General features: G+C 41.4%; 1 protein-coding gene across 8 annotated transcripts in view; it reads right to left on the bottom strand.

Annotated features, from left to right (window-relative positions):
* Positions 1 to 15,034, bottom strand: part of FAM120B (family with sequence similarity 120 member B) — a 105,202-nt gene that overhangs the window by 53,325 nt on the left and 36,843 nt on the right. For all 8 annotated transcript variants that reach the window (XR_004672301.3, XM_034963290.3, XM_008975152.5 and 5 more), the window contains one exon: positions 1,552 to 1,724. Coding sequence is in view for 7 of the 8 variants with exons in the window: in XM_034963290.3 (XP_034819181.1) it covers positions 1,552 to 1,724 (173 nt within the window). In the remaining variant the exon portion in view is untranslated. The remainder of the gene's footprint in view (positions 1 to 1,551; positions 1,725 to 15,034) is intronic.

Below are 15,034 nucleotides of genomic sequence, written 5' to 3'. Positions count from 1 at the left end.
CTAGTTTACTTTGTCCTCTGTGGGTTGTGTTGTTTGCCTACTCAGTCCCAATGTGAAAATCTGAGTATTTCAGTTGAAGGTGCTGAATTCACTTGCCCCTTTTCATTCTTCTCTGTGAGTGCCACGGACCACAGCTGCTTCTAATCAGCCATCTTGGATTCATCTCCTCTCTTTTTACATCTACATTTTAAATAGTTCCTGCCATCCTACATTAATTTATAATCTGCTACGTCTTGAGCAAATAAAGAAGTAATCTACTCAAAATGGTAATGCAAAAACCAAGGTTTACATTGGTGCATGTGAAACCAATAATGAAGCAATAAAACCTCTAAGCACGACTTAACCATATCACATCTTACAAAATGCAAAATGTAGAGCAAGCTATAGAATGGGCAGAGCCAAGAGGACATTTAGAAAGAAAAAATCAGTCCAAGATTCCCTTGAGATGTATTTCTACAATAAGAGTACATTTCTTAAAGACAATCAATAATTTGTAAAGTAAATTCAGGTTTGAAAAATAATTATATAATTGTCTATTCCAGGTAAGTGAACACTGAAAGGCTATGCCAATGGAGACCCACCATATAGGGAGGTCAGAGAAGCTGAGACGATGGCTTGAAGGAGTGAAGAAAGCTTATGAGACATCTCAACAGCCTGAAGAAGTAGACATTTTGTCAACAGTGGGACAAAAATCATCTTAAATCACAGAGCCAGGGAGGGAGGTGGGGAGGAGCAAAGCAGAGAAAGAGGGGCTGGGAGATGGGAGCATTCTCAGCCTTTCTTTTACTAAAGGTGTCCAAGCACTATTGTGCATGTAGAAAACTATTAAAAAGGTGAATCTTTTAACTGATTTTTATGATTTTCACATATAAACTACATATAAAGCTAATGCAAAAGAAACAGTCCACCTTGTCGAGTGAGCCTAAATGAAGGATCTACCACTACAATCTCTAGCTCAGCAGGATGGGAGGACCTAAATAATGAAGGTTATGACACCTGAAATCGCCCCAACAGCCCTAGGAGGCAGCTACTAAGATTATCTCATTTTCAGATTAGAAAATGAAGGCATATAATCAATAAACATTTGCTGTATGATGGAATGAAACTGACATAGGAAAAAGCTGAAGTAGTCTGTCCAGAGGCAAAGAGCTACGAGAAGCTAGGTCTCTAGCCAGGTCCTTTCTCACCTTTACACTAAAACCCAGAAACAAGAACCACCCCCTAAACAATGCCACGAGGACAGAGGAGGTACACTATGGTCCACAAAGTTTGAGAAAGTTTAGTCAAGGCCAGAGCAGCTTCCACCACCTGCAAGATTTCCTAAGTCTCTAATACAATCTCTAAAGCTGAGGTAGTGACAGAGTTTCTCGTACGTATTTTGCCATACAATCTTCTTTTTATTTTTAGAGCACTTCAAAGGACTAATAATGTTCCATGGAACAGACATTGGAAAAAGACAATCCGGGACACCAGCCATGGCAATATCCCACATGCTCCCTCTCATAAAGTAAGCGCAGGCTGCAGTGACTAGAACGGGCAGCTGGACATTACCTGGACAAAGAGGTAGATCAAGAGGCAGCACAAAGCTTGAAACGGGCTTTCGACAGCCTGCAGCTCTTCTCTTGAGGAGGAAAGATTGAAACAGGCTAGGAGTGTGTCCAAGCGCCGAACCTGTATTTCTGGCTCTTGGTTCAGCCATAATATTTTCAAACTAGGCGTTCCCCCTAGTTAAGAAAAAAAGTCCATTAACTATTGTTCTTTGCAGCACAGAGTTATAATATGCTCCTTGTAGAAATACAGTAAAAGGAAACAAATCTCTTCCCTTCCTGATGTAAAAGGAACTAGAAAGTAAACATGATCAGATTAGTGTTTTTCTTTAAAAAGCCCAAACCTAAAGGGCTGGCATACGTACGTTTCAATGAAAACATTCCTTCTTTTTTTAATGGCTAAACTTTGAGGGATACTGCACTTTCGACCATTAAGAATGCTTTCAGAACATCTTTCAAATGCGCTGTCTCAAGGATATAACAAGGCACTGCCGCCCTGCAGTATCACAGCTGATGGAGCACTTGGATAAAACACCATCCATCTACCCCTTAGTCTGCTCTCTTACTCTCTTAAATTAATGGTTTTCAACCTTTCATGTGCAAAAGAATCAACTGCAGAGATTGTAAAAAAAAAAAAATGCATTTTCCTGGGATCTATATGCAGAAACTCTGATTTGATTAGACAGGTATGGGTGCCTGGAAGTCTGCATTTTAACAACTCAGAAGACTTGGATGCAGGCAATCTGTGGACCCCAGGCTTTGGAAAGCACTTTCCTAAAACTATTAAATACACAGAAATTCCTACAATGTAATTTTTAGTGTTTCACTTCTATATTTTATATAGATGTTTAAACTATTAAAATCAAAAGAAAAACACCCTTACTCATTGACTGAAACCACGACAAATGATGATGACTCACACTGAGTTGCAGATGCAGGTGCAGCTCTGCTTCCACACTCTGACAAACAGAAAGGTGCTGTTTCTAAGGTCAGACTTGTTAATCTGTGACTGCCGAGATGTCCTCCCTTGCTATCCACAGCTGTGATTTTCTGTGAGGACCACTTGGCTATAAAATACATGCCAAAAGCTCAAGGCTGGCTGGGATCTAAATGTCCCTTTTGTTTACTAAGGAAACAGAACCTACTAACCAAACGGCCTCAGAGTCAAATGACCCAAAAAAGGAAATTCTTCTCTTTCTTTTCTTATGTTTCCCATAATAGCACTGACTACTCTCAGTGGTATATTTCCCGCCATCAGAAGTGAAACAACTCAACAAAACTCACTTACATTTCCAAAATGGCTGAAGTATTCCCTCCACCTGAAAAGCTTTTTCATTATTTATTTTGGAGAGAGAAAAAACATATTTTTCTCTTTTTTTTTTTATTCTTTTTTTTTTTTTTTTTTATTATACTTTAAGTTTTAGGGTACATGTGCACATTGTGCAGGTTAGTTACATATGTATACATGTGCCATGCTGGTGCGCTGCACCCACTAACTCGTCATCTAGTATTAGGTATATCTCCCAATGCTATCCCTCCCCCCTACCCCCTCCCCCCCACAGTCCCCAGAGTGTGATATTCCCCTTCCTGTGTCCATGTGATCTCATTGTTCAATTCCCACCTATGAGTGAGAATATGCGGTGTTTGGTTTTTTGTTCTTGCGATAGTTTACTGAGAATGATGGTTTCCAGTTTCATCCATGTCCCTACAAAGGACATGAACTCATCATTTTTTATGGCTGCATAGTATTCCATGGTGTATATGTGCCACATTTTCTTAATCCAGTCTATCATTGTTGGACATTTGGGTTGGTTCCAAGTCTTTGCTCATATTTTTCTCTTAAGAAAACGCTAAGGATAATTAGCAAAAACAAAACAACCCTATGGCAGTAGTACTTAAGATAGAGATGAGTCCAAGACAACCACAAGTGTCAGTAACTACTTCTTAGAAACACACTTTCAGGAAAATAATCAACTCAGGCAACGTGTGCAGTCTCGGGACAAACCCAGCTCCTGCCTGTTTTTATGCAGCCCATGAACTAAGAAGGGCTTTCATATTTTTAAGTGGTTGAAAAAAAAAACCAAAGTAAAAATGATATTTCATGATGCAGGAAAACCACACAAAATTCCAATTACAGCATCTGAGGCTGAGGCTTTACTGGACCATGTATACACACGTGGGTATCGTCCACGGTTCCTTCCAGGCTTTAATGACCAACCTAAGTAACAGAGACCATGTGGCCTGCAAAGCCTGAAATATTTTCTACATTACCCTTCACAGAATAAGTTTACTAGTCTCGGATCTAAGGTAAGTAATGAATCTTCCATTATCACAGTTATTTCAAATATACTAACGGTTTTGAAAATCATTTTTTGACTACAATTCAGACAGGAAAGTATAAAGAAGAAAATAAAAACAATGTACAATTCTACCACCCAGATATAACCATATTCTGAAATACAAGTTTCCAGTCCTTTTTTAATGTGAATAAGACATTTATGAACGTGGCTGAAAGGTCATGTCCCCATCAGCATGCAGGGAGATGGACAGTGGAAAGATTTTACCTGTGTTTCATTGCTTACACATGAAAATTTAATACAAAAAAAAAAAAGATTCATTACATATATTTAGTAGAACCCAGCACAGCCATGCGCCACATAACAACATTTTGGTCATTGATAGATCTCACATATAATGGTGGTCCCGTAAGATCACAATACCATATTTTTACTCTACCTTTTCTATGTTTAGGAATGTTTACATACACAAATGCTTGCCACTGTTACAGCTGCCTACAGTATTCGGCAGCCACACGCTTCACAGGTTTGCAGCCTGGGAGACACAGGCCACACAATTTAGGTTTGTGCAAGTACATTCTATGATGTTCTCACGAGAGAATCACCTAGCTGCGCATTTCTCAGAACTGATCACTGTGGTTAAGCAATGCAGGGCTGTCTAGTGGAAATGATCAATGAGAGACTTCCTGAATACACAACTAGGAACTTGTGATCTCTTACTCACTCCCTACAGGTTCAGACTCCATGAGATGGGCTTAGACATCCAAGGAAGAGATTTCCAGGTATCTGTCTAATAAACAAGACAGGAAGGAAGAAACACAAAATCCATCAATTGTTTACCAACATTTTTCCTACCATATTGTCACAAAAGTTTCTAAGAAGGCTGAGAACTGAAGCTCCATTCATATGCACTGATACATACAATTCTAGGTGCTCTGCACCTGAGTGGCCCCACATGAAAGATGAACAGCTGCTAGCTACCTTGGAAGAGCTTGCAGGAGAAGGCTGTGCAAATATTACAAGAGTGCGAAGGTTTTATGACAGGAGTTCTTTCCCTTTTTTTGGAGACAGTGTCTTGCTATGTTGCCCAGGCTGGTCTTGAACACCTGGCCTCAAGTGGTCCTCCCACCTAGGCCTCCCAAAGAGCTGGGATTATAGGCATGAGTCACCGTGCCCAGCCTGTTAGAGTTCTGAAGGTCAAAGAGAGTAACAAACAAATTGGGGTAGGGCATTAATAAATTTTCATGGAAGAGACTGGTGGGAACATTGGGCTGGACTTTGCTGGATAAAGGACACTTATAAACAAAACTTATTCTGGGATTGAAAGGAGGCAACAATGGACAGTGATAAAAGCCTTCCAGCCTTCCTGCCCTCTACCCAAGCATCCAACCAATCACATGCCAGGCACCACAGGAGGTGCTGACACAGGGAAATGACTCACTGTCTGCCCCCAGGGAACATTTACAATCAGTGGAGCACACTGAAACTAACCAAATACACTCATGTCCAACTACAAAGCGTAGGGCAGAGGACTCCTGCTGCAGGGCAGAGACATTGTGAGGAAGAGACTTGAGCTGAGATTTGAAGAGGGGGTAGAAATGAACAAAGACGAGAGAAGAAAAGGGGAAGTTCAGGGAAGGGAAATGTCCCAAGTGCAATAGGAACACACTGGAGGGAAGCCCTAAGGAAGACCACCATCAAGTCTGCTATGCAGGAGGACTCTGGCAGCAGTGGGAAGCTGACTGGGGGAATATAAAGGGAAAAACAAGAGGCAGGCAAAGAGGTGAGGGACTGGATCCACGAAATGATTAGGGGAAGTATGCTGAGGTGACTGGGACTCCAGATCTATGGACTTGCCCAGGTGGTGGTGGGGACATCCACTGCAATAGAGGACAGTGGGATTCCAAGGTGGGGCTGCTCAGGAACCAGAGAGAGGCTAGCACCGCAGGCAACGGTGCAGGTGCATGGACTGAACGGTTTCATCCGTTCTTCCAAGGTGGGTCTACTCAGGAACCAGAGAGAGGCTAGCACCGCAGGCAACGGCGCAGGTGAATGGACTGAACGATTTCATCCGTTCTTCCAAGGTGGGTCTACTCAGGAACCAGTGAGAGGCTAGCACCACAGGCAACAGTGCCAGCAAATGGACTGAACGATTTCATCGGTTCTCAGTCTTCAGAGGCCGTGACACGTAAGTGACATACTAGTGAACAAAGCTGGTAAACAACTTATGGAATCAACAGGTTTTATTTTTCTCTCTCCCACATCTTTTATTAGACCAACAGCCTTAGTATCATCTGGGAACTCAGAAATGCAAATTCTTCAGTCCCACCCTAGACTTACTCAATTAGAAATTCTAGGGGTAGGGCCCAGCAATTTGTGTTTTAACACACCAGCCAGGTGATTCAGCTGCTGAGTTTCAACAAAAAGGATACAAAATCATTTACACACAGAAAACAAGTAACTTACCAACAATAAAGGAATTGGCTCTTGAGGAGTTCTAATGATATAATAGATTATAGGAAATCACCAGAGTAGGAAAAATGTCCTGATAAATCTTTTTAATATAAAAAATTTTCATCCTAAATCCAATCAATATTTTGCCAAGAAATATTTATTGAATGCCTATGTGAATACTAATTTAGGAGATAAGATACCTCCATAGCTCTCTCCAGAACTTGCAGGTATTTAATGGAAGATAATATACTCCAAGGTTTTTGTCTTTTAATGCTACTACCAGAACGGAACATCCTCAGAATATGTGGAAGTCCTCTGACCACTCTACAAAAAGGCTTTAATTACAAAGTTACTTCTTTTCATAAATGCGGTAAAATGTTAGCTCCTCCTAGCCATACACAGGTTTATTTCTTAGCTGACAGGTTTCCAGGAATCATCTTATCCAGGGGAGGGTGTGGATGTTTTTGGAGGATCATTTAGATCACTTCTCTTCTAGTGGTACACTCTCTAAAAAGAATGGCTAACTCAGGTGTGATAACTCAGGAGGGTTGCGATGCAAGAGAATTGTTAATAAGTAATTTCAGTTTAAAGGAAATGTACTTGCATCAGAATTGGAAGGCAGACCAACTCAGGGGAGGGCAACTCAAACTTTATCTGGTGTGTAAGAGGACTCCATCCACACCCATCCAGTCATCTAGGTCTTGAATAAAGATAAGACTTTGTCAATAAAGATCGAAGGTGGCCCTCATGTTTCACCCAGAGCCTCATGGGCAGCTGAGATGTTTCCAACAAGAACTTAGAGACCAAAACAAGCAATCTGGTCCCCAGGTCACCCAACAGCATCACTTCTAAAACGCATCAGCTTCAAAAACCCCAGTACACAATTTGGTAAAAGGTTTTGTGTGAACAGACGGACAGGACAGCCTCAGGGTCTTTTCAGGAGGGACTGAGCCCCAGGGGGCCATGCAGAAGCGCAGGCAAAGGAGGCAGTTCTATGGTGGGAAGCTCTGAAGGATGTCCTGAGAGGTGTCTGGAGGACTTGGCCCCTGGGGGAGAGTTGTGAACGCACCTCCTGAGTGCCCCATTGCTGTTTCCACAGCTACAAACACAGAAGAGTGAAAGGCATGCTGGACGCTAAGCCATGGCACTTACATGTGCTTTTTACATGGAAATAAGTTTTTTAATAGGTAGGTTTTTGAGTTATTTTAAGGTTATTTTCCTTACATATTCCTAGGGTTAATAAAAACATAAAACTGCCTGGCTTGTGTCTGTTCTCAGGATGTAAGAAGTGAAACTCCTAGAATTAACTTGCATATATCTTTTAGCTCAGATCATTTGTGAAAGCTTAAATTCACAAGTTCAATTTAAGTGAGTATTTATTTAGCATTATCTGTTGGTAGATCATTCCTGGCCAAAAAGAAAAAAAAACAAAAAACAAAAAACAACCAAACCAAAAAAACTCAGAAAACTGGAGACACGGGCCTGGCCTCCCAGCCTACATCCTTCTCCCATGCTGGATGCTTCCTGCCCTCGAACACTGGACTCTAAGGTCTTCAGTTTTGGGACATGGACTGGCTCTCCTTGCTCCTCAGCCTGCAGACGGCCTATTGTGGGACCTTGTGATCATGTCATGGCTATGATCGTAATCAATCCATGAACTGAAAATACTGGAGATCTGGCAAGATGGCCAAATAAGAACAGCTCTGGTCTGCAGCTCCCAGTGATTTCAACGCAGAAGGCTGGTGATTTCTGCATTTCCAACTGAGGTACCTGGTTCATCTCAATGGGACTGGTTAGGCAGTGGGTACAGCCCATGGAGGGTGAGCAGAAGCAGGGTGGGGTGTCACCTCACCCAGGAAGTGCAAGGAGCTGGGGACTGCTCTTCCCCAGCCAAGGGAAGCCATGAGGGATGGTGCTATCCAGCCCAGATACTATGCTTTTCCCACAGTTTTTGCAATCTGCAGATCAGGAGATTCCCTCGTGTGTCTACACCACCAGAGCCCTGGGTTTCAAGCACAAAACTGGGCAGCTGTTTGGGCAGACACCGAGCTAGCTGCAGGAGTTTTTTTTCGTACCCCAGTGGTGCCTGGAATTCCTGCGAGACAGAACTGTCACTCCCCTGGAAAGGGGGCTGAAGCCAGGGAGCCAAGTGGTCTCACTCAGCGGGTCCCATTCCCATGGAGCCCAGCAAGCTAAGGACCACTGGCTTGAAATTCTCACTGCCAGCACAACAGTCTGAAGTCGACCTGGGACGATCGAGCTTGGAGGGGAAAGGGGCGTCTGCCATTACTGAGGCTTGGTAGGCGGTTTTCCCAACAGTGCTGGGAGGCCAGGAAGTTTGGACTGGGCGGAACTCACCACAGTGCGGCAAAGTGGTTGTGGCCAGACTACCTCTCTAGATTCCTCCTCACTGGGTAGGGCATCTCTGAAAGACAGGCAGCAGCCCCAGTCAGGGGCTTATAGATAAAACTCCCATCTCCCTGGGACAGAGCACCTGGGGGAAGGGGGCTGCTGTGGGTGCAGCTTCAGTGGACTTAAACGTTCCTGCCTGACGGCTCTGCAGAGAGCAGCAGCGGATCCTGGCAAGGAGGTTTCTCCCAGCACAGCACTCGAGCTCTGCTGAGGGACAGACTGCTTCCTCAATGGGTCCCTCATCCCCGTGCCTCCTGACTGGGAGAGACCTCCCAGCAGGGGTCGACAGACACCTCATACAGGAGAGCTCTGGCTGGCATCTGGTCAGTGCCCCTTTAGGAGGAAGCTTCCACAGGAAGGAGCAGGCAGCAATATTTGCTGTTCTGCAGCCTCCGCTGGTGATACCAGGCAAACAGGGTATAGAGTGGACCTCCAGCAAACTGCAGCAGACCTGCAGAAGAGAGGCACCTGCAGAAGAGAGGCCAGTTGGAAGAAAAACTAACAAACAAAGTAACAGCATCAACATTAACAAAAAGGACACGTACACAAAAACCCCATCCAAAGGTCATCAGCCTTATAGATCAAAGATAGATGAATCCACAAAGATGAGGAAAAACCAGCGTAAAAATGCTGAAAATTACAAAAACCAGAATGCCTCTTCTCTAAATGATCGCAACTCCTCTCCAGCAAGGGCACAAAACTGGACAGAGAGAATGAGTTTCATGAACTGACAGAACTAGGCTTCAGAAGATGGGTAATAACAAACTCCTCTGAGCTAAAGGAGCATGTTCTAACCCAATGCAAGGAAGCTAAGAACCTTGATAAACACTTACAGGAACTGCTAACTGGAATAACCAGTTCAGAGAAGAACATAAATAACCTGATGGAGCTGAAAAACAGCACGAGAACTTCGTGAAGCACACACAAGTATCAATAGCCAAATCAATCAAGTGGAAGAAAGGATATCATAGATTGAAGATCAACATATTTAAATAAGGCATGAAGACAAGATTAGAGAAAAAAGAATGAAAAGGAACGAACAAAGCCTCCAAGAAATATGGGACTATGTGAAAAGACCAAACCTACAATTGACTGGTGTACCGGAAAGAGATGGGGAGAACGGAACCAAGTTGGAAAACACACTTTAGGATATTATCCAGGAAAACTTCCCCAACCTAACAAGATAGACCAACATTCAAATTCAGTAAATACAGAGAACACCAATAAGATACTCCTTGAGAAGAGCAACCCTAAGACACCTAACTGTCAGATTCTCTAAGGTTGAAATGAAGGAAAAACTGTTAAGGGCAGCCAGAGAGAAAGGTCAGGTTACCTACAAAGGGAAGCCCATCAGACTAACAGCAGATCTCTCTGCAGAAACCCTACAAGCCACAAAGGAGTGGGGGACCAATGTCCAACATTCTTTTTTTTTTTTTTTTTTTTGAGATGGAGTCTCGCTCTGTCGTCCAGGCTGGAGTGCAGTGGCACGATCTCAGCTCACTGCAACCTCTGCCTCCCAGGCTCAAGTGATTCTCCTGCCTCAGCCTCCCAAGTAGCTGGGACTACAGGTGCGTGCCACAATGCCTGGCTACTTTTTTGTATTTTTAGTAGAGACAAGGTTTCACCATATTAGCCAGGATGGTCTCAATCTCCCGACCTCGTGATCTGGCCTCCCAAAGTGCTGGGATTACAGGCATGAGCCACCGCGCCTGGCCCCGACATTCTTAAAGAAAAGAATTTTCAACTCAGAATTTCTTACCCTCTTTTTTTTTTAAATTGAATCCAAATTTTATTAAGGATTTCAAGTTACATACTTCAGATTTCTAGAATGGAATGGAATCATTTTGGAACTGGAAAAATGGCAAAAACACTGACATCCCTTAAAACTTCAATTTTATAAAGAAAATTCTTCTGCAAATCAACTCAGAATTTCATATTCAGCCAACTAAGTTTCACAAGTAAAGGAGAAATAAAATCCTTTATAGACAAGCAAATGCTGAGGGATTTTGTTACCACCAGGCCTGCCTTACAAGAGCTCCTGAAGGAAGCACTAAATAAGGAAAGAAAAAACTGGTACCAGCCACTGCAAAAACACACCAAAAAATAAAGACCATCGACACTAGGAAGAAACTGCATCAACTAATGTGCAAAATAACCAGCTAGCATCATGATGACACATAACAATATTAACCTTAAATGTAAACGGGCAAAATGCCCCAATTAAAAGACACAGACTGGCAATTTGGATAATGAGTCAAGACCTATTGGTGTGCTGTATTCAGGAGACCCATTTCATGTGCAAAGACACACATAGGCTTAAAATAAAGGGATGGCGGAATATTTACCAAATGGAAAGCAAAAAAAAAAAAAAAAAAAAAAAAAAAAAAAAAAAAAGCAGGTTGCAACGCTAGTCTCTAATACAACACACTTTAATCCAACAAAGATCAAAAAAGACAAAGGGGTATTACATAATGGTAAAGGGATCAATGCAACAAGAAGAGGTAGCTATCCTAAATATATATGCAGCCAATACAGGATCACCCAGATTCATAAAACAAGCTCTTACAGACCTACAAAGAGACTTAGACTCCCACACAGTAATAGTGGGAGACTTTAACACCCCATTGTCAATATTAGATCAACGAGACAAAAATTAACAAGGATATTCAGGACTTGAACTCAACTCTGGACCAAGTAGACCTAAGAGACATCTACAGAACTCTCCAACCCAAATCAACAGAATATACATTCTTCTCAGCACCAGACAGCACTTATTCTAAAATCAACCACATAAATGGAAGTAAAACGCACCTCAGCAAATGCAAAAGAACAGAAATCATAACAAACAGTCTCTCAGACCACAGTGCAATCAAATTAGAGCTCAGGATTAAGAAACTCACTCAAAACTGCACAACTACATGGAAGCCGAGCAGCCTGCTCCTGAATGACTACTGGGTAAATAACAAAATTAAGGCAGAAATGAAGAAGTTATTTGAAACCAATGAGAACAAAGAGACAACGTACCAGAATCTCTAGGACACAGCTAAAGCAGTGTTAAGACGGAAATTTCTAGCACTAAATGCCCACATCAGAAAGCAGGAAAGATATGAAATCGACACCTTAACATCACAATTAAAAGAACTAGAGAAGCAAGAGCAAACAAATTCAAAAGCTAGCAGAAGACAAGAAATAACTAAGATCAGAGCAGAACTGAAGGAGATAGAGACATGAAAAACCCTTCAAAAAAATCAATGAATCCAGGAGCTGGGTTTTTTTTGAAAAGATTAACAAAATAGATAGACTGCTAGCCAGACTAACAAGAAAACAGAGAATAATCAAACAGACACAATAAAAATGATAAAGGGGATATCACCACTGATCGCACAGCAATACAAACTACCATCAGAGAATACTATAAACACCTCTACACAAATAAACTAGACAATCTAGAAGAAATGGATAAATTCCTGGACACATACACCTTCCAAGACTAAACCAGGAAGAAGTTGAATCCCTGAATGGACCAATAATAGGTTCTGAAATTGACACAGTAATTAATAGCCTAGCAACCAAAAAAAAGCCCAGGACCAGACGGATTCACAGTCGAATTCTACCAGAGGTACAAAGAGGAGCTGGTACCATTCCTTCTGAAACTATTCCAAACAATAGAAAACGAGGGACTTTTCCCTAACTCATTTTATGAGGTCAGCATCATCCTGATACCAAAACCTGGCAGAGACACAACAAAAAAAGAAAATTTCAGGCCAATATCTCTGATGAACATCAATGTGAAAATCCTCAATAAAATAATGGCAAACCAAATCCAGCAGCACATCAAAAAGTTTATTTACCACGATCAGGTCGGCTTCATCCCTGGGATGCAAGCCTGGTTCAATATATGCAAATTAATAAACATAATTAATCACATAAATGAACCAATGACAAAAATCACGTTTATCTCAATAGATGCAGAAAAGGCCTTCGATAAAATTCAACAGCCCTTCATGCTAAAAAGTCTCAGTAACTAGGTATTGACAGAACATATCTCAAAATAACAAGAGCTATTTATGACAAACCCAAAGCCAATATCATACAGAATGGGCAAAAGCTGGAAACATTCCCTTTGAAAACCAGCACAAGACAAGGATGCCCTCTCTCACCACTCCTATTCAACACAGTATTGGAAGTTCTGTCCAGGGCAATCAGGCAAGAAAAAGAAATAAAAGGTATTCAAATAGGAAGAGAGAAAATCAAATTGTCTCTGTTTGCAGATGATGTGATTGTATATTTAGAAAACCCCATTGTCTCAGCCCAAAAATTCCTTAAGGTGATAAGCAACTTCAGCAAAGTCTCAGCATACAAAAATCAATGTGCAAAAATCACAAGCATTCCTATACACCAATAATAGACAAGCAGACAGCCAAATCATGAGTGAACTCCCATTCACAATTGCTACACAGAGAATAAAATACCTAGGAATACAACTTACAAATGACGTGAAGGACCTCTTCAAGGAGAACTACAAACCACTGCTCAAGGAAATAAGAGAGGACAAAACAAATGGAAAAACATTCCATGCTCATGGATAGGAAGAATTAATATCATGAAAATGGCCATACTGCCCAAAGTAATTTACAGATTCAATGCCATTCCCATCAAGCTAACATTGACTTTCTTCACAGAATTAGAAAAAACTACTTTAAATTTCATATGGAACCAAAAAGCCCGTATAGCCAAGACAATCGTAAGCAAAAAGAACAAAGCTGGAGCCATCATGCTACCTGACTTCAAACTATATTACAAGGCTACAGTAACCAAAACAGCGTGGTACTGGTACCAAAACAGATATATAGACCAAAGGCCTCAGAAATAACACCACACATCTACAACCATCTGATCTTTGACAAACCTGACAAAAACAAGCAACAGGGAAAAGATTCCCTGTTTAATAAATGGTGCTGTGAAAACTGGCTAGCCATAAGCAGAAAACAGAAGCTGGACCCCTTCCTTATACCTTATACAAAAATTAACTCAAGATGGATTAAAGACTTAAATGTAAAACCTAAAACCATAAAAACCCTAGAAGAAAACCTAGACAATACCATTCAGGACATAGGCATGGGCAAAGACTTCATGACCAAAACATCAAAAGCAATTGTGACAAAAACCAAAATTGACAAATGGGATCTAATTAAACTAAAGAGCTTCTGCACTGCAAAAGAAACTATCATCAGAGTGAACAGGCAACCTACAGAATGGGGGAAATTTTTTGCAATCTATCCATCTGACAAAGGGCTAATATCCAGAATCTACAAGGAACTTAAATTTACATGAAAAAAACAACCCCATCAAAAAGTGGATGAAGGATATGAACAGACACTTCTCAAAAGAAGACATTTATGCGGCCAACAAACATACGAAGAAAAAAGCTCATCATCACTGGTCATTAGAGAAATGCAAATTAAAACCACAATGAGATACCATTTCATGCCAGTCAGAATGGTGATCATTAAAAAGTCAGGAAACAACTATGCTGGCGAGGGTGTGGTGAAATAGGAATGCTTTTACACTGTTGATGGGAATGTAAATTAGTTCAACCATTGTGGAAGACAGTGTAGCAGTTCCTCAAGGGTCTAGAACCAGAAATACCATCTGACCCAGCAATCCCATTACTAGGTATATACCCAAAGGTATAAATCTTTCTACTATAAAGACACATGCACACATATGTTTACTGCAGTACTATTTACAATAGCAAGGCTTGGAACCAATCCAAATGCCCATCAATGATAGACTGCATAAAGAAAATGTGGCATACACACACCATGGAATACTATGCAGCCATAAAAAAGAATGAGTTCATGTCCTTTGCAGGGACGTGGATGAAGCTGGAAACCATAATTCTCAGCAAACTAACACAAGAATAGAAAACCAAACACCGCATGTTCTCACTCATAAGTGGGAGTTGAACAATGAGAGCACAGGGACACAGGGAGGGGAACATCACACACTGGGTCCTGTTGGGGGGTTGGGGGCAAGGGGAGGGGCAGCATTAGGACAAATGCCTAATGCATGTGGGGCTTAAAACCTAGATGACGGGCTGATAGGTGCAACAAACCACAATGGCACATGTATACCTCTGTAACAATCCTGCAAGTTCTGCACATGTATCCCAGAACTTACATTAAAAAAAAACAAAAAAAAACCCTCAAAAAACCCTGACTATGCACATGCAAAGTGAATCTTTAGATGAACAAAATTCAAAAGCCTATTTATAATAAGCAAAAAAATTCATTCATATATAAACAAAACAGAATACATTTA

This window comes from Pan paniscus, chromosome 5, assembly GCF_029289425.2.
Source record: "Pan paniscus chromosome 5, NHGRI_mPanPan1-v2.0_pri, whole genome shotgun sequence".
NCBI classification, from domain to species: Eukaryota; Metazoa; Chordata; class Mammalia; order Primates; family Hominidae; genus Pan; species Pan paniscus.
Note: the sequence above shows the minus strand (reverse complement) of the source record. Positions and strands in the feature narration are given on the sequence as shown.